The 21,248-nt window shown below is 40.7% G+C and overlaps 1 protein-coding gene across 6 annotated transcripts in view; it reads right to left on the bottom strand.

Annotated features, from left to right (window-relative positions):
• LOC137340123 (exocyst complex component 6-like) overlaps positions 1-21,248 on the bottom strand; it is a 186,240-nt gene that overhangs the window by 4,110 nt on the left and 160,882 nt on the right. For all 6 annotated transcript variants that reach the window (XM_068002450.1, XM_068002451.1, XM_068002453.1 and 3 more), the window contains one exon: positions 3,517-3,629. In XM_068002450.1, coding sequence (XP_067858551.1) covers positions 3,517-3,629 — 113 coding nt within the window. The remainder of the gene's footprint in view (positions 1-3,516; positions 3,630-21,248) is intronic.

The raw sequence follows: 21,248 nt of genomic DNA, 5'->3' as shown, positions 1-21,248 counted from the left end.
CTGGTCAACCACATCTTTAGTACTGTGTGAAGTACTGGCCACTGAGACACGAGACACATTCAGGCATTGGAGGCAGTTCAGAGAATCACCCTGGGTCAGTTATGTATAATTTGAAGTATGAGTAAAGACTGGAGAAACATGAGATTTTAAGCTTTAGTAGAAGGCAACTGAGAAGTGATCTTATAAAGGTGGCTTGGAAAAGGTAGATCTGGAAAATTACTTAAAAATAAATTGTGATAGTATAAGAGGTCACAGATTCAAACCAGTACAAAGCAAATTTAGGGCTGATGTCAGGAAGTCCTTCTTCACACAAAGAATGGACTTCTGAGTGGAGTAGTGGAGCCAAAAAAGCTGGAATTATTTAAGAAACAATTTGATACTGCAAGGGGAGGGAGGGGAGAAATTGTTAGCTCTTCCTGGATGGATGAACTAAATTGAGTAAAATGATTTGCCTCATTTGTATTTATCTCACGATCTTGTAAAAAAGTAATACTTCTCTCTTTCACTGGCCATATCAATTAATAAAACAGGGAAACACATATGCTTCTGATTAATTTTCAGCACATACACCTTTCTATTATTCAGATACTGTAACCACCGCCATGCATGATGGTAGAATTCTATTATCCAACTCAATTACTTAATTTTGTGCAATAAAGGTTTTGTTTCAGAGAGCATGGTGATATCAATAACTCAGAATTATTTTGATTGAATTACTCACACTGGAGTATACACTGCAGCAGATTAAATCCAGCTTTTTGGGTGAGGAGGGGTGAGGAGGGAAGAGTGAGTTGTCCACGGCAGCTGAACTGAAGATATTCCTGCTGCCATTAACAGGGCGTTTGAGTTTAGAGCAGCAGAAAATTAAGCAAGCCAAACTAAAGAGCAGTTTCACTTATTTACAGGTTTGAGTGACTTAGAGGTTTTCATCATCTTGATGATTAGATTGCCTAATTTATTGTTTAGGTGAACAAATGTCTGCTGTTAGCTTGAGTGGCTGTAGTGATGTAGGGGACAGTATTCCAGCCCCAGGAATTCATTATTTTGGGGGTGTAGTAGAATTTCATCCAGACTGGCTGGCTACAGCCATGTTTTTGGCAGTGACCATCTTGGCTGCAGCCATTGTTTCGAGTGGGAGGAAAACAAATTCAGGAGTCATGCCTGGCACTTCTGACTTTAAAAACCTACCAAAAAATAGGTTTCTGAAAAGTTGCAGTATCTAAATTGTAGTCATTTATAGTAGCAAATATGAGGCAAATGAAACTAGTGAAGATTCAGTACTTAGGATTTTAAGCTGCAGCATCATCTTCTCACTCCTCCCCAGCTGAGTCATTGTGTTCAGATACCCAAAGCCATACAGAGGCACCAGGTTCAATCCCTGCTCTGTACTGGGCTAACCAATCTCAGCCAGATCAAGATTGGTCCTTGGGCTCAGGAAGGTGCAGCCAAGCTATTCAGTAGCTCCTGCTTCATTTGAGAACAGGATTGAGATTGCCCATGACTTGACATCCATGATTCAATCACCTGCCAACACTCAGTGTCCAGACCCACAGATGGTATGTAGGTGAGGTGCCAAACACTTGTTCTGGGAGAGGTGGAGATATTTTTGATTAAAATCTCTCAAACTGTAAAGAAATGGAGTACAATTCCCCAAAGAATTATTCAGCATGTTTCAGGCTTCCCAATGATTGATCAATGGGTTATAAGGTTGAAGAAAAATAATGAAATATAGAATAAATATATTACATTGTAGGGAGGGGAAATGAGGTGCATTGTGATCTTGTAATGGTTGGGAAAAAAATGGAAAATAAAGTATGGTAATCTAAATGGTATTATCAGCCTGAGCTATGTCTTAACTCTCACTTAACACGTGTAAGTTTAGTATTGGAAAACTTGAAATGACATGCCCAAAAAGCTTTTATTGCACTAATTTCTCAATTTCATTTGACTAATATCACACCCATTTCTGAGGCAGAAGGTTGTGAGTTAAAGCCCCACTCCAGAGACTTGAGCACATAATCTAGGCTGACACTGTCAGAGGTGTTATCTTTTGGTTGAAACGTTAAACCGAGGCCCTTTCTGCCCTCTCAGGTGGGCGTAAAAGATCCCAGAACACTATCTGAAGAGCAAGGGAGTTCTCCTGGTGTCCTGGCCAATATTTATCCCTCAACCAACACCACCAAAAACAGTTTATCTGGTCATCAATCTCATTGCTGTTTGTGGAACCTTGCTGTATGCAAATTGGCTGCGCACTTCCCTATATTACAACATTAAGTACTTTTGAAAGGTAATCAATCGGCTGTAAAGCTCTTTGGGACATCCGAAGGTCTTGAAAGGCACTATATAAATGCAAGTTCTTTCTTTTATCACAAACTTCTTTTTTTCTTTTCTGACGTTGATAGACCTTTGGTGTGTTTCCAGGATTTCTTTTTAAATTAGTATAGCCAAATGATACAATCATTTCACTCTCAATTGCTATTGATAGAATTATAGAATGTGCCTATGAAGATGAGCCATGTACACTAAGCTGGATAATGAGATTACTTATTCATAACTACTGTATAAATAAGGAACTCTGGTTTTGAAGCCAGTGTAAGGAGCATTCCCAAAATGCAGCATTAGAAACTCAAAACACCACAGCAACAATCAGAATTCATTTATGTCTGAACAGGAAACTTGCGCAGATTACAAGAAAACAAAACCTCATTAGATAGCTCAAAGGGATAGCTTTCAATGTCATTGAGTTGGATGTTAGCTGCTTTCTCAAATAGGTTTAGGAATGCAAAAATCAAAGCAGTTTATAATCAAGCATGTCACAAATGCTTTGTGTCAAGAGCTCATAAATCTATGATGTTACATATGCACACATTAATCATGAAAGCAATTATTAAAACATAAAATACAATTCCCAATAGAACCACATACACTCAATTCGCAACAATGGATGAGCGGCACTATCTAGAATATGCAAACTACTTACCCTCTGTAGATTCTGCTTTGCAACAATTTAGCAAGAGAGGAATGATAACGATGAGAGAAAGTCAAAAGCTACTTCAAGCAATTAGAAAGGACAGTTGCAAAAGCATTAACAGATGTTGATCTGCATATTTAACAGTTTATAAAGAAAGTTTTGGCATTTTGGTGTAATCTAACTATCTTAAAGATACCACAATAGCATTTCCTGGTTCCCAATTCTGTCGTCAAATGTACTAGAATTTGCAAAATGCACTCAGTTGTATAAATGTGTATAAATAGTTTTACTAAAATACCAGTTTAATTCTAAAACACAAACATAAACAATACAACTTCCCTGATCTTATAAATAAGGCAAAATGGAAAATAAAATAAAAATGCAATAAAATAAACAATTAACGGACTAATACTTTTCCTCAGAATACAAATCATTTAAAAAATACTGACCAAGAATCTATCACCTTATTACATATTGTTTAAGTTTTGTGGTAATCATACTTAATATACACATATAAAAGAACTGTAAAAAATATAATTGCTTACTTCTCAAGAAGTGTCAGAGCTGTGCTTGGATTCACCCTCAGATACTTGGACGTAGCTTGCCCATAATCAGCTAGATATGTGGACCAGTCCCACACCATAAACAGATCAAGTAGCTACAAAAGACAAGCAACACATAGCATTAAATACTCTTTTTTGGTAAGTACTGGTGTAATTGTGTGATTTATTTTTCAGTGCCATCAATCTGGAGGGAAAGCAACTCAGAAGTACTGTAAGACTGAATACCGTAGACTTTTTTTTTAACACAATGAATTTAATTTTAAAATTAGTAGGTACGAGTAATTGAGACAAAATCCAAATTAACTATGTAGCTTCAAGTTGATAGCTGAATCGAAATGCAATGTAAACTATAGGAAATAAATTTCTCCAAGTTCAAAGTACAGTATGCCATAATGCCACTTTAAGAGCAGAAACGAACAAATTTGAACTGGACAGGTGTGAAAGTCTGCTTCAAATGCCCACTAGTTTCCTGATTTGCCCAACGTGGTGTTGGATAGATAATCCGATGAGGTACTTTTACATTGTTACTCGGGTTCCGGGGAGCATCATTGAACTGGAAACCTGTGACCTCCAAGCTCCACTCCCATTTTTACTGAACCTGGACATTACCATTTACCAAAGGAAAGCCAATAGAAAGAGGAACTTGAAATAAAATCAGAAAATGCTGGAAATACTCAGCAGGTCAGGGAGCATCTGTGGAGAAAGAGTTAACGTTTCAGGTCAATGACCCTTCGTCAGAACTGGAAGATGTTAAAGAGCTTTTAAGCAAGTACAGAGCCAAGGAAAGGTGGGGGGAGGAAAGAACAAAAGGGAAGGTCTTTGATAGGGGTGATTAAATGACAAAAGGGATGATGGTGCAAGGCATGGAGGTTGGTAATGGGGCAAGTAAAGAAACAAAAAGGTCTACAGGAGCTGTAAATGACAACATCAGAATCATTACCAGCACTTGCTGTCTGAAAAAATGGGAGCAGTGGTCATGATCTAAAATTATCGAAGTCAATGTTGAGTCCAGAAGGTTTGTAAAATGCCTAATCAAAAGATGAGGTGCTGTTCGGAACAGTATAAGAGGCCGAGGACAGAGAGATCAGAGTAGGCGTGGGATGGGGAATTAAAATGGCAAGCGACTGGCAGGTCAAGGTCACGCTTGCGGATTGAGCGGAGGTGTTCAACAAAGCGATCACCCAATTAGCGTTTGGTCTCCCCAATGTAGAGGAGACCGCATTGTGAGCAATGAATACAGTATATTAAATGGAAAGTACAAGTAAATCGCTGTTTCACCTGGAAGGAGTATTTGGGGCCCTGGATGGTGGGAAGGGAGGAGGTGAAAGGGCAGTTGTTGCATCTCCCGCAATCGCACAGGAAGGTGTTATGGGGAGGAGAGCGGGTGTTGTGGGAGATGGAAGAGTAGACCAGGGTGTCACGGAGGGAGCAGTCCCTTTGGAATGCTGAAAAGGGGAGGGAGGGGAAGATGTGTTTGGTGGTGGCGGAAATGGTGGAGGCTGGTGGGCTGGAAGGTGAGGACAAGGAGGACCCTATCATGGTTCTGGAAGGGAGGGGAAGGGGTGAGGGCAGAAGTGCGGGAAATGGGACGGACACGGTCGAGGGTCCTGTCAACTACAGTGGAGGGGAATCCTCGGTTGAGGAAAAAGGAAGACATATCGGAAGCACTGGTGTGGAAGCTGCCATAGTCAGAACAGATGCAACGGAAGCGGAGAAACTGGGAGAAGGGAAGAGAGTCCTTACAGGAAGCGGGGTGGAAAGAAGTGTAATCAAAGTAGCTGTGGGAGTTGGTGGGCTTATAATAGATACTGGTTGACAGCCTATCCCCAGAAATGGAGATAGAGAAGTCGAGGAAGGAAAGAGTCAGAGATGGACCATGTGAAGGCGAGGGAAGGGTGGAAATTGGAAGCAAAGTTCATGAAATTTTCCAGTTCGGGGCAAGAGCAGGAAACGGCACCAATACAGTCATCAACGTACTAGAAAAAGAGGCGAGGGAGGGGACCTGAGTAGGACTGTTCTACGTAACCCACAAAAGGAAGGCATAGCTAGGACCCATACGGGTTCCCATAGTGACCAACATCTTTTATTTGGAGGAAGTGAGTGGAGTCAAAGGAGAGGTTGTTCGATGTAAGAACAAGTTCGGCCAGGCAGAGGAGGGTGGTGGAGGATAGGGACTGGTTGGGCCTCCGTTCAAGGAAGAAGCAGAGGGCCCACAGGCTATCCTGGTGTGGGATGGAGGTGTAGAGAGACTGGACGTCCATGGTGAAAAGGAGACGGTTAGGGCCGGGGAACTGGAAACTGTTAAAGTGGCGGAGGGTGTCGGAAGAGACTGGACAAGATGAGAAAAAATAAAGAGGAACTTGTTTTCCAATGCCTTGACCTCCAATCAGCTTCATACTTTATCCCTGTGGCTCCCTACTTTGACTTTCCGAAAATCCAAGTAGCAGAATATAACAACTGCATTTCTGTGTCAATGTCAGTAATTCCTTTGAAAAACACCAACGCGTCAGTTCAGCATGACGTATCATTCCTGAATAAATTGCGACTGTCCTTTAACAAGTGTCAGTTTAATGTAGTTGGTAGCATTTTCACTTTTGGGGTTGAAGCCCCACTCCAAGACTTGAACATTTAATCTGGGCTAACATTTCAATGCAGTACTCGGGCATTGTTGGAGATGCAATTCTTCAGGTGAGACATTAAACCAAAACCCCATCTGCCTGTTTGATTGTTAAGATGGATGTTAACATTCTGATGGCACTATTTAAAAAACAGCAAGGCCTTCACCTGGTGTTCTAGGCAAAAATCACTTTCAACCAACACCAAAAACAATTACCTATTCATTCATCTCATGTCTGTAGGATCTTGTGTGCAAAATAACTACCAAATTTGCCTACATAAGAACAGCTATTGCACTTCAAAGTAATTCATTGTATGTGAAGCACAACTTGATAAAGCACTATATCAATGTAAGTTTTTTCATTTATTATGCCTTTACACTAAATATTATGGTGATTTTTTATTTAACAGTTATAAACTTTTATATAAATGAATGCTTTCACTTTAAAATTGACAAGTTTAATATATAGATCAGAAATCAGGCAGCAGTTCAAGAAAAATGCCAATGAAATGGATTTTTGAAGTCCCATTTTATTTTTGCAATGACCTAAACCTCTACTAGGTTGTATTCACAAGACAATGCACAACAAAACTTACCATTTTGTCCTTGTACAAGACCTGGTTAGGTCTAATTTAGAATACTGTGTCAAGTTTTGGTCCCTTTACATGGTGACATATACTGAGGCTTTGGAAAAGACAAAGGAAAGCCACAAAATTGATTCCCAGTTTAAAACATGGTAGTTACCGAGATATCTAGGTCTGTATATTTCAGAGAAGCAGAAACTCAGGGATGATTTGATTGAGGTTTATAAAATAATGAAGGGACTAGATGGTGTTTGCATGGACAAATTATTTCAACTGGACAGATTAAAGAGGATCAAGGAGCACACTTGCAAGTTATGTAAGGGCAGAACTAGGTTGGATGTTAGGCGGTTCTTTTCCCAGAGAATAGGAGGCATGTGGAACAGGTTGCCGGCTTGTGTGGTGAACACTGATTTGTTGTATATCTTCAAGAAAGTGTTGGACCTGTTTCTGGCTGGAGGGGAGATCACACAATACAAGAGGGAGGTACCTTGTAATAGAAATCAGGGTCAGTGTGGTCTCCTAGACTAGTTGTGATCATCTTAAGGGGTTGGAGAGGAATTGGAGATTTTCTTTCCCTAATTGGTTTGGGTTTTTATCTGTTTGTTTCACCTCTCCCAGGAGATTACTTGGCTCCAGGTCGGTAGGAAGTGTCTGTGCCACGATGCATAAGGCATCATGACTGTTTGACAAGCTGGTCTTTTCCTGTCAGACATGTTTGTATGTACATCTGACAAATAAAAACAAGTTTTTAAAAAAATGTTCTAAGACAGGCTAATGCAGACCTATTATAACCTGATGAATATTACTCTTATATTAAACTACTGTACTTGAAATCTGAAGGGGATTGAAGTGGAGCTGGGAGCTCATGTGGTGGAACACTTTTGCCTCTCAACTAGAAGACCTAGAACTTAATTCCCCAGATCCGATTACCATGTAAAACTTGATTACCAGAGTCAGGTACATTTTGCTAATTTGTAGTCCAGCCTCTAGATGGAGCAGTGCATAGCAGCATTGTCTTCCACCTGCAGAGGAGGAAAAACTAACATCTCTATCATCTTGCTTAAAATGCATGTCCAACTGGCTGATTATAGGTCAAGATGGTCACAGGGAAGACTCTTGACCTTCTAACTGGAGAATGTTACATCAAGTCGACAACACAGAAATAGGCCATTCAGCCCAACCGGTCTATGCTGGCATTTTTGCTCCAAACGAGCCTCCTCCCTCCCAACTTCATCTAATCCTATCAGGATACCTCTATTCCTTTCTCCCTCATGTGCTTATCTAGCTTCCCTTTAAATGCATCTATGCTATTTGCCTCAACTACTCCTTGTGGTAGCATGTTCCACATTCTTTCCACTCTTTGGGTAAACAAATTTCTCCTGAATTGCCCATTGGATTTATTTATGACTATCTTATATTTATGGCCTCCAGTTTTGGACTCCTCCACAAGTGGAAATGTTTTCTCTATCTCTACCCTATCAAATCCTATTATCTTAAAGACCTCTATCAGGTCAAACCTCAGTCTTCTCTTTTCTAGAGAAGAGCCCCAGCCTGCTCAGTCTTTCCTGATAAATATATCCTCTCAGTTCTGGTATCATCCTTATGAATCTAATTTGCACTTTCTCCAATGCCTTTATATCCTTTTTATAATATGGAGGCCAGAATTGTGCACAGTTCATGTGTGGTCTAACTAAGGTTCTATACAAGTTTAACATAACTTCTCTGCTTTTCAATTCTATCCCTCTGGAAATGAACTCCTGTGCTTGGTTTGCCTTTTTATGGCCTTATTAACCTACGTTGCAACTTTTAGTGATCTGTGTATCTGTACCCCAAGATCCCCTTGCTCCTCTACCCCATTTACTATTATCCAAGCAGTATGTGGCCTACATGTTCTTCCTACCAAAATGCACCACCTCACACTTATCTATATTGAAATTCATTTACCATGCCCATTCTGCAAGCTTATTAATGTCTTCTTGCAATTTAATGTCACATCCTCTATAGTGCAATATGAAGGCCCATAATAGTTTGCGTATAATTAACTACTTATGCGGGTCACTAAGCTAAAATATGTTTTCACAAGAAATATGTTTTTTTTTCTAAAATCAGGGTAATTTGTACAATGCAACGTGTAACATAAAATCTCAAGTCAGAAAATCTCAGGATATAACACTGCAGAATGTAGGCCGTAGGCAGTGCACTTCAAGGAATCTGGAACGGTAAAACTACCCAATAGTACCAAGTAGTAGGTAATTGCCCAAGATTCTGCATCACAAAAAATATCACCTATCAACCTATTCATTCATCCAAACCCTCACACAACTATCATTATATCCTGTAAGTATTTGTATTTCAGCATGGCACAAAATCATGATGCAAATTACAATTGAAAGCCTTGGCACACTCACATTTTCCTTGGGCTTCGCTCATCAAAGCACTGAAATACACCTAACTGCACATCACTTGGAGGTTGGCTTGCCGATTGGGCAGGTCTGTCAATGTGCATGTGCTCCTTCAGAGCTAATCCAGTTAATTACAGGCCAGTTATCTTAACATCTGTGGGAGGGAAACTTTTTGTCTTTAATTAAGGATGAAATTATGTATCTACATAGAGAAAAGAGTTAGAAGTAGCAATCACGGATTTCAAAAGGAAATATTGTGCGTGACAAACCCCCTTTGAGGAGGTAATAGATATGGAGACTGGGGAATTGCAGTGAATGTAGTGTACATGGACTTCAGGAAATCTTTCAACAAGATACCACATGCAGATTACTTGAGAAGACTATGGGGCGAGGAATTAGGAAGAGAATAGCAAACTAGATTTTAAAAATTGGTTAGAAGAGGAGAGAGTAGAAGTTAAAGGCAATTTTTCCAGAGTGGTTGGGTGGGCAGTGGTGTCCCACATGGTTCAGATCAAGGGCCACTTCTGTTAACTGTGCGTATCGGCCAAGGGGGAGTGGTGTCAAAATCTGCACATCATACTAAAATAGGAAATGTAGCTAATTCTTTAGAAGACCAATAGGAGCTGCAAAAGGATATTGATAAGATGAAGAAATGGGCTAAAAAAGTGGCAGATGGAATTCAATGCAAGTGTGAGGTGATACATTTTGGTTTAAAAAAAAAACAGTAATTACACTCCGAAAGGAAGTAGGTTCGGCAGCAGAGAAATTTGAGTACACAGCTTCACAGGACATTAAAGACAGCACCTCAGGTTGATAAGGATGTAAAAAAGGTAATAAAAGTTTAGTCTTTATCACAATAGGTATAGAATATAAAAGTCGAGGTAATGATGAGCCTACATATAGAGTCTTAATAAGGCCTCAGTTAGACTATGGTGTGCAGTATTGGGTTCCATACTATAGGAAGGCTGTTGAAGCTTTAAAAAGGGATTCTCTAGGATGCTGCCTGGTATGAGGAAATACAAATACGAAAACAGTCTTGAAAGATTGGGGCATTTTTCATTAGAACAGGGGAGATTACAGGGCAGTATCATCGAAGTGGCTAAAATTATGAAAGGATGGGTTAGGGTAGATAGAAACAGACTATTTCTAGTAGTTTAAGGGTCTAGAATGAAGGGCCATAGATAGAAAATTAAATGGAAGAGATATAGAACAGAAGGCAAGAAAAACCTCTTCACAGAGAGTTGTGAGGCTGTGGAATTCACTTCCAGGGTTAGCGGTTGAGGCAGAAACTATGTCAACATTCCAGATTAGATTGAATAGGTAGATGAAGGGATAGGGGAACACAGTGGGTAAGTATGATTAGGACTTTATCCTCGCTTGGGGGGTAAAGTCGAACGTGAACTGGTTGGACTGAATGGCTTGTTTCCGAGATGTAACTTCTATGTATTTTTCTGTGTAAGCCAATAGTAAAAGCAAAGAAAAAGCTCAAAACTGGGCATCCACGAGGTGCTGTGGGCCATCAGCAGCAGAATTGTATTCCAGCACAATCTGTAACCTCATGGTCCGTCATATTCCTCACTCGACCATTACCAACAAGCCAGGGGATCAACCCTGGTTCAATGAGGAGTGTAGAAGAGCATACCAAGAGCAGTGCCAGGCGTACCTAAAAATGAGGTGCAAGCCTGGTGAAGCTACAACATAGGACTACATGCATGCTAAACAGTGGAAGCAACATGCTAGACAGAGCTAAGTGATTCCACAACCAACGGATCAGATCAAAGCTCTGCAGTCCTGCCACATCCCCATGCTCAATGATGGCAGAGTCCAGCACATGAGTGCAAGAGACAAGGCTGAAGTGTTTGCAACCATTTTCAGCCAGAAGTGCTGAGTAAATGATCCATCTCGGCCTCCTCCTGATATTAGTGGGCAAACTCTCCAGTGGCTAGATGGTAGTGGTCGTTGTACGCCCCAGGACATTGCTGCAGGAGTTCCTCAAGGCAGTGTCGTAGGCCCAACCATCTTCAGCTGCTTCATCAATGACCTTCCCTACATCATAGGGTCAGAAATGGGAACGTTCGCTGATGATTGCACAGTGTTTAGTTCCATTTGCAACCCCCAGATAATGAAGCAGTCAGTGCCCGCATGCAGTGGGACCTGGACAACATTCAAGCTTGGGCTCATAAGTGGCAAGTAACATTCACGCCAGACAAGTGCCAGGCAATGACCATCTCCAACAAGAGAGTGTCTAACCACCTCCCCTTGACATTCAACGGCATTACCATCGCTGATTTCCCCCACCAACATCCTGGGGTCACCACTGACCAGAAACTTAACTGGACCAGCCACATAAATACTGTGGCTACAAAAAGCAAGTCAGAGGCTGGGTATTCTGCGGCGAGTGACTCACCTCCTGACTCCCCAAAGCCTTTCCACCATTGACAAGGCACAAGTCAGGAGTATGATGGAATACTCTCCACTTGCTGGATGAATGCAGCTCCAACAACACTCAAGAAGCTCGATACCATCCAGGACAAAGCAGCCTGCTTGATTGGCACCCCATCCGCCACCTTAAACATGGACTCCCTCCACCACCGGCGCACCACGGCTGCAGTGTGTACCATCCACAGGATGCAATGCAGCAACTCGCCAAGGCTTCTTCGACAGCATCTCCCAAACCCGCGACATCTACCACCCAGAAGGACAAGGGCAGCAGGCACATGGGACCACCACCCATGTGCTCCAAGTCACACACCATCCCGACTTGGAAACATATTGCCGTTCCTTCGTCGTTGCTGGGTCAAAATCCTGGAACTCCCTACCTAACAGCACTGTGGGAGAACCTTCACCACACGGACTGCAGCGGTTCAAGGCGGCGGCTCACCACCACCTTCTCAAGGGCAATAAATGCTGGCCTTGCCAGCAACGCTCACATCCCATGAACGAATGAAAAAAACAGCTCTGCATAGCAAAAGAAAGTTTCAGCTTCAAATACCATTCGGAGTTAGCTGGAGAAGTGGTCTTAGAACTCTTAGACTAGGTGGGGTAGGGGCGGTGATTAGTCAGGGCTCCCACTCCTGATTACTATCCAGGAACTTCTGCTGGAAGTATACGTGCAACAACAGGATCAGGCTCAATTATGAAGCCCAGCCAGTCAAATAGTCTATTGAAATTTATCAGTTAGTTGGTGAACTACTGGAGCATTTTCAACAACCACGGAAAGAGCATGCACAGAAACCTGGCAAGAAAGGAGTTTGAAATATAGAAATTGTTAATTTTTTTGGCGGACAATTTTTTTTAAATTATTCGTTCACGGGATTATGGGCGTCGCTGGCGAGGCCGGCATTTATTGCCCATCCCTAATTGCCCTTGAGAAGGTGGTGGTGAGTCGCCTTCTTGAACCGCTGCAGTCTGTGTGGTGACGGTTCTCCCACAGTGCTGTTAGGAAGGGAGTTCCAGGATTTTGACCCAGCGACAATGAAGGAACAGCGATATATTTCCAAGTCGGGATGGTGTGTGACTTGGAGGGGAACGTGCAGGTGGTGTTGTTCCCATGTGCCTGCTGCTCTTGTCCTTCTAGGTGGTAGAGGTCGCGGGTTTGGGAGGTGCTGTCAAAGAAGCCTTGGCGAGTTTCTGCAGTGCATCCTGTGGATGGTACACACTGCAGCCACTGTGCGCCGGTGGTGAAGGGAGTGAATGTTTAGGGTGGTGGATGGGGTGCCAATCAAGCGGGCTGCTTTATCTTGGATGGTGTCGAGCTTTTTGAGTGTTGTTGGAGCTGCAATCATCCAAGCAAGTGGAGAGTATTCCATCACACTCCTGACTTGTGCCTTGTAGATGGTGGAAAGGCTTTGGGGAGTCAGGAGGTGAGTCACTCGCCGCAGAATACCCAGCCTCTGACCTGGCTGGTCCAGTTAAGTTTCTGGTCAATGGTGACCCCCAGGATGTTGATGGTGGGGGATTTGGCGATGGTAATGCCGTTGAATGTCAAGGGGAGGTGGTTAGATTCTCTCTTGTTGGAGATGGTCATTGCCTGGCACTTATCTGGCGCGAATGTTACTTGCCACTTAACTTGCTCTAAACGTAACCAGTTCAATGCTAAACAAAACCAATGAAGTGTGCAAAATGACAGAAAACGAAAACTTGAGCAATAAAGATAATGTTTTCTTAGAAGTTGATAATATAACTTCAAGTATTGAAACAGCCTGGATTTCATGGTCCAGCAGCCCAATTGTAGCACAACTTATCTCTCAACCATATTATGGACTGAAGGCCCAGAACTGCCTGACAGCAGGTTGTCAATTCTCAGACATGTCAATAAAATGATGAATCATCATGCTTTGGTGGGGAGCTTCTTTGGGGAGGAGAGGGGAAAGTATCTGGCATTTGGCTCCTATTAGGCAATCAAAGAATGGTGCTGACAATAGTTATAGAGTATCAAACAACCATGATCATCCTTTCCTCCAAATGGAAACAAACTACGTAGTGCTGAGTGTTCTCATATATTATCTGTTAGGGTGGGAGGGGGAAGAAGAATGAAACAGAGTCAGGGATTAAAGTGTAGCTTCTAAAATGTAAAGCATACGTTTGCAACAATTGATTTGCGCATTCTGCTTAAATGAAGAGTTAAGCACGAGTTAACTGTTGTCTTCTGAAATAAAAGACATTGCACTTTTGAAAACAGTTACTACTTGTACTTCTCTTTTTTTCTTTTATACTGCCAGTTAATACTACATTGCTACTGAACCATAAGCCACTTAAATCCACACTTGTTACTGAGCCGAGAATCCAAACTAATCCAAAAGGCAATCAACAGTGGGGGCAAGTATCAAAGGAAGAAGCTATTTGAATTTCCAAGTAAATCAACATTTGTGTTTTTTCACACACTGAATGACACTATCCCTTCCGCAAACAGCAGTTTAACATAATATTTAACTGCCAATAATTTCCCTATAAATCACAAACTTGTAATTACTTGACCAAAGCTTGGCAAAGCAATAATACTTTAATGGGTTTCTAAACACTTTCAGTAACAATAAAGCAAAATCACATATTCAATGCTAAATCCTATACAGGAATAATGGCTAAAAGCAGGATGCCAAATAATTTAAGTGATGTTGCCACTAAGATTTTACTAAAGCACAATGGTAATTGTGTGAAATCTTTGGAACAGGTCACTTGAACTCTGCAAAACATCCACTAGTATATAATAATAGAATTGGATTTTCTAAACTTGGGCTGTATCTGGAGAATATTTTGAAGTATACTACATCAGAGTGAAGTACTGGTGACCACTGGTCCATCATTAAGGTAGGAGCAATTCGAGCTGATGAATTAAGAGCATCATATAACAATAAAACCTACTGGAATAAGCGTATTGGCTTAAGTACAATTGTTTTCCTATAACAAACCGGCATCAGTGCACTAAAATACCCTTATTCAAAACCAATAATTTATAAGTTCAGAAGGCAATGCTCAGTTTTACACTAATACAGCATATAACTGATTTGTAAAAAATATATTCTAGTTAAAAACCCATGTACAAGAAAATTATACACTATTACTGTGTCATCTAAGATAACCAAAATATTTCACAAAATTACTTGAGGGAATAAGCATGAAGATTGGCTGGAAAAAATGAAAACACCGACTTTTAAATATTTTAAAATAATTTGGGTAAACTGCATGCATTTTTCATGAGTTATTATCTAGTAATTATTCAAATAGAATTCTGGACTCTAACACCAGTGACTTAAAATAATTAATTCTCCCCTTAACAATAAATGATAATCAGTGATAGAGATATCAGCAATAGAATTACAGTTGAGATACAGATTCATGTGAACACAAATAGTACAGATGCCCAGAGTGTAAGGGGTTTTGTTGGTAATAATTCTCTATCTATTGGCCAGGACCTTAAGGTGCTCATAGTGTGGGATGCTATTGGCACTTTATTCCCCTGATAAAGAGAATGACTTATGCTGGGATATATTCCCAAAAGTGGCTCATGAGAATTTGGGCCTATCTTCAATTCTATTTTTACAATATTCTCCAGTGGAAATGTTCTGAAAATCATCAATATGAAAGAAAAGGTCTGATTATTTGGAAAACTGCTTAATGATTTAATTCTCTAATGCATTGACTAAAAATATCCAATTTGAATTACCACAGTCCTCAAAGAATTGGGAAACAGTATGTTCTTTCTAATATATAAAAATTCTTTGTGATCTTTAGAACTTTTCAAATAGTTATTGATTTGAAGCCTTAGGCTGGTTTACCCAACTCTCAAAATTGCTTAGAAGTTCAGTAAACTCTTTGTTCAGTTCTTGTTTGGACCACTAGGTGGGGTACTTTGTAGTCAGGGATCAGGAAAAAGAGATCATTTATTTGTCTTGAAACAAGCAGATTTCCCATTAGCTGAGCAGTAGTGCAAGTAATTATGGAGTTCTCCAATTTCATGACTAAAGGAGAATGCATGGAGATGAGCATTGAAAGCATCAACACTTTTGAAACAAAACAGTATTTTATACCAATTCTGGAATGGTGGTTCTTTTTCACTGGGATTTGGATTTCCACTCAGAAAGCTATCACTCACACTTGTAATTTTGTTGCTTAGAAGTTCGTTATATGGTTGCCTCCATGAAGAACCCATCACACGGGCTCCCCTGATGGCTCAGCATGTGTACCAGTGATTAGCCAAGACACAGAGGCCAGGAAGTGCCCAGGTTTGATTCCACAGTCAACTAAGTTAGCTGATCTCAGCTGGGGCAGTGGTAGGTGTACAAGAAGTTACCTCAGCATTCCTAGGTTAGGGAGGAGAAAACTCAGCCAGGACACTAAGGGCAGGATGAAGCTTGATTGTGATGCCTCCTGCGGAAGAATTGTCAGCTAACATTCACTGTTAAAGCTCACACATGAATAATGGCTACTTGGGCAAGGTACTACAGGGCAAATGACACTTGTGTATCTTTATTCCCATAAGTAGTCTATGCCTTTAGGAGAGAAAAGGAGGGAAGGGGAGAACATTTTCAGAAAAAAATTGGAGAAACAAAAGTTTCTTGTACAAAATAACAACAATACAATAATTAATTCACAGCTTAAGGATATTGCACCAACATTTACCAAGCAGTACTCTTTCAATACATGAAAAATGGATGCGCCCAATTTCCATTACAAATGGTATGTACAACACTGAAGAAAAATCCTCAAACTCCGTGCATCGATACATGTGTGGCAAGACAGACCACCACACTACTGTTTATTTTTCATTTGTCAATGAAGTATATAGTGTTTCACAGACCTGTGGGAATTAAGAAGTACTGCAACAATGAAAATTGATAATATACCATGCAGAAAAAATCCCAACTATTTATAGTGAGTAAATCATTTTATATTCAGAGCACTGATAAAAATTTAAAGTACCAATCAAATTGCAATTTGTTCTACAAATAAACTATAACCAATTATACCTGCGTTCAGATTGCACTAAAACCTGTGGTAGTGGTGCCAGCAAGGTTCTTATGTAGCCAGGATTCACTAATGCCAGCAGTTGGGACAACCCAGCTAAAAACAGGTTTTATCTGCCTGTCAATTTAAGTGAATCTTGGCAAGTTTACTTTTGGTTTGCAGTGGCTGTGTGAGACCTGTCTAGAGTGTCCTCAGGTGAGGTGTCTGGTCTCCCCACAGAGAGTGCAACTGAGACTGGTATTTTAGTAGAATGGGGGCATCTACCTATGTCCACAACTCTGATACAGTCCATTAATGGTCAACACCACTGCTCCACCACAATGCAGTGAATCAGACAGCAGCAGCCACCTGGGAACAGGTCAGACTGCTTGTAAAGTATTACAAAATATTGGCTCCTGTGGAGCATGAACACTGGCACAGACCAGTTGGGCTGAATGGTCTGTTTGTGCTGTAAATTCTATGTATTAAAATTTGTATGACTTTTAGTATATATAAAATTTAAAAAGTCAACTTCAAGGTATTTCCCTCTGACAGATCTCTTAATGCAAGGAAATGATCAGAATGTTCTACCTTTATTCTCCTTCATGTTCTAATCTCTTACATTTGTGAAAAACAGTTGGAAAGACACTATGAATTCTAAGCCATGTTGTATATTAGAGCTTTTACTATACCTGTAATTATTTTAATACTCTGCTTTGTCTTATACCAAAGCAAATGCTGACTGATGTATGCATACCTCGCTATCATTTTTTCTGAGCAATATTTCTGATGCAATTGTTTCCGGATCACATCATATAAAAGACTTTACATTCAGTTCATTTTCATATAATGGAGCAACTTTTTAACAATGTAATTTTGTTTCTATACTTTAATCAGTGGTACATACAGAATGCACAATGCAAAGGAAGATTCAGTTTATTCTTCTGATATCTTTCCTCAGAATTCTGCAGTCATTTGAAAAAAAGTTCTATACTGCAGAATCTGTAATATCCTGTATACCATAACAAATTGCAACTAATATCATGAGCCACTGAACAAATGTTACTGATAGTTGGATGAAAGAAAACTCAAATTACACTTCAGTTACAATAAAGAGCAGGTTCAGAATTGACTGTACAGTTTGCTAACATGTATCATAACATTGATTACTCTGTGTAGTCCAATTTAAATCAATTTTTGTTTTACTCCCTTGTCTCCTGAAGATGCTGATTGATAACAGGTAGTGCACCACAGTACTGGCAGCTCTCCAATACCTAACCCAGGTGTAAAGAATCTTACAACACCAGGTTATAGTCCAACAATTTTATTTGAAAACCACAAGCTTTCAGAGATTGTCTCCTTGACAATCTCCGAAAGCTTGTGATTTTCAAATAAAATTGTTGGACTATAACCTGGTGTTGTAAGATTCTTTACATTTGTCAACCCCAGTCCATCACTGGCATCTCCACATCATAACCCAGGTGGATATTCTTCATAAGAGCATAAAGAGCAACTGCTGCCAAGTTATTTGACAGTGGAAGGCATCACAGCTCAGTCTGACCGTCCTTACAAGCCATCTACACACATGCTGTCCAGCAGGGGGCACCAGATAGTGATCAGGAGAGGGAAGCCAGGATGATTTTTCCTTCTCCAGCCCAGGGGCATCAGACCCAATTGCAGCAGCTTTACTGACATCAGTTATCTCAGTACAGACCAACAACTGAGGCAGCTACCTTCATGATCTGCATGACTCAGTCACATACCAGGAAGTGCATTTAGCTACAAACCATCAGGGGAGCTGCAAAAGGAAAGTTTAAAAATAGGATGGGGGAAATGGTACATAAATTTCAAAAATTTACTTTTAATTAACATTATGTTTATTTCAATAGTTTAGGGTTAATATAATAATGGAGCTGCCTTGGCATGAGTAAATTATAGTACTTGTATTTATTTCACTAACAGCATGTAAATTCAGTTGTAAAGTTACAAAACTGTCCCAAGAAAACAAGAATTTATCCACCCATTTACCAATTCTACCTATAAGCTACTCAGTGATTTAGTTCCTGCTTCCATCAACTTAGACACTGTCATTGCTGTTGTAACCAGAACAGCATAGCTTTTTTTTTGTCATGGTTTCAAAATAATGGAGTCCAATCACTGGCATTAATTTAAGGGAGGTAGGAGGTTAATATTGCGAGTACAATTATAATATTTGGACTGGATTGCAACTCCAATCGGAGGGCTCACTGCCTGCTCATGGTTGCTTGTCTCTTGACAGTAGCAGGGAGTGCGGGAGTCTTCAGGGAGTTGGTTATCACTGGCAGCACATGCGCATAAAATGAGCGGATTCAAATTTCCTGCGTGCTGGGGAAACTTTCCAGAGTATTGCAAATTTAAATCAGTTGATTTTATGCGTATGCGCTGGTGACAACTGACTCCCTGAAGAGTTTTACTCTCCTTGGCAGCGCAATGAGCTAGTTGCTTCTTAAACTCCCACCTTTCATTGTGGAATGCTTGGGGTGGCTGTGCAGCCCCAGACTTCACTCAAACCTTGCAACAGGTCAGGCTTATTCACATAACCATCAGTGGGGTTGGGGGGGGAAATGGCAGAGGATTGAAGATTTATCAGGTGAGATACTGAAGGTAAGAATTTGACTGATTGGTGTGGACCTAAGCTTTGGGCTCTCCGTGGCCACGGACTGCTCGAGCTGCCTCAAAAAAACACCAGGAGGATCATTTTCATGGACTGCACCAACAACATGGCTTTAGGGCTTCCCACACACTTTGGAAACTGCCACAAACATCAAGAAGGATGTCACTACGATACTCAGTGAGGGGTACTGGAAGCTTTTCATGAGACAACTGTAAAAACACAAATACCTATACCCATTTTAAACATTTAACCAGCACTTTTGTCAGAGGGTCGTTCTGTTCATCATCCTGCTCCAAAGAACTTCGGTTTTGGTGCATCTCAAATCTGTTCTCTCCAAAGTTTCAAAAAACTTGGTGCCTATTCATCTGGTCATGTGCCAGATGCTAATGGACTAAGCACAGACAGAGACAGGCTGAAGACATCAAGACTATGAACACTTCCGGAAAGCCCAGTAACAAAGCCTATACTTCTGCTTCCCCCTTTGTTTAGAAAGGTAGCATGCAGTTGAGCCATACAGAAGATCTTTGGTCGATTGCTGGCTTTTGCCGAGTTAGCAGATCTCAGCCAGTGTGGCAGTAGAGGTGCTACAATTGTCTTCAGTGCCCTAGGTTAGGAAGGAGGAAAAATTAGCCAGAGTATCTTCTCCTTATCATTATCCTATGCCCTGTCCTGAAAAAATGTGTAGACATTGGTGGGAATAGGAGTCAGATTCTGCTGTGATGGGCATTATCAACTTGCCAACATTCATTGTTTAGGTTCGTACATGAACAATGACTAAATGGGTGCCTACAGGAAGAAAATTACAACTTAGACTTCTATAGTGCTTATGTATAGAGAGATGCCTCAACGTGCCTTATTAGGCGCAGAAATAAAAATTAGAGGGGAACAAAAAGAAAATAAAGGTTAAACTTCTGACATGTGTTTTATGAAGACAAGTTATGGATGGCATTGTCTAAATTAGAACTTTCCAAATTTTTCCCCTCAATGCATGAGACAGACAAGGTGGGCTTTAGGACTTAGACCCATTTTGCTGCCATTTAATTAGCAATACCGCCAGAAGGTAAACAGCCAACAGATTTGATCTTTATGCGTTGCAGCACCACTCCAAAGCAATCAAATACTAAGTGAGAAGGGAGCGTCACCACTTTGCAAGAAAGTACGGAGTTTGATCTCCCGATTGCTCAGTGTGTAAATGCACCACATGGTGGAATACCAAGATATACAAACCAGGAAGGGGTGCGATTCAATCCTTGGTCTGTGCTGAGTTAGCTCTTAGCCAGGGTGGGTGCTTCAATTAGCCTCAAATGGAAGTATAAAAATCATCCAGGGCTCATGCTTCAGATAACTATAACAGCAGTCCCTGCTAGAAAGTGTGCATGTGTGGATGTTGGGTGTGAGCAAATTCAGTCTTCACTGACACTATGAGATCGCACACAAGAATGGACACTTGCACTGGAGGGCTGCTGCAATTCATGGAACCATACAGTACAAATTAGGAATGTCAGGAAAGGAGAACATTGGAAAAAGGAGTGTGTAGCTACATGCAAGAAGTGTAGGACCGACCAAATCTACCTTAGACATGGTTATATATTACTTCCTTTTTTAAAAAAAAGGCTTGCGAGATAGTCCAGCATCCTGTATGACAGATAACATTTTTAACAATGCTAAATATGAAGCAATGTTAATCGTAGACCATCATGTCCTGAATATATCCTTGGGTTTAGGCAATTGGATATTCATAAGACTGGCTATGTTATTAATGACATTTTTCAGTTTATCCAGTTAAGCAAAAAAAAAACTTTAGAATCAGCTTACTCAGAGCTCAGAGAAATCCACCCCAGTGTTTAATTACTCTGAAATTATTTCCAAAGCTGTAAAGGAGTCCCACAAACTTCTTCCCACCTCTTTGTTGGGAGGAAAAGAACAAACTAAACACAGAAGTGCCATCAAGTTGAAGCTGGGGTGTGGAACCCTCTTTGTAACAATGTAATCTGCTTCCTAAATGTTCAGGGTAC

This window comes from Heptranchias perlo, chromosome 21, assembly GCF_035084215.1.
Source record: "Heptranchias perlo isolate sHepPer1 chromosome 21, sHepPer1.hap1, whole genome shotgun sequence".
In the NCBI taxonomy this organism is placed as follows: Eukaryota; Metazoa; Chordata; class Chondrichthyes; order Hexanchiformes; family Hexanchidae; genus Heptranchias; species Heptranchias perlo.
Note: the sequence above shows the minus strand (reverse complement) of the source record. Positions and strands in the feature narration are given on the sequence as shown.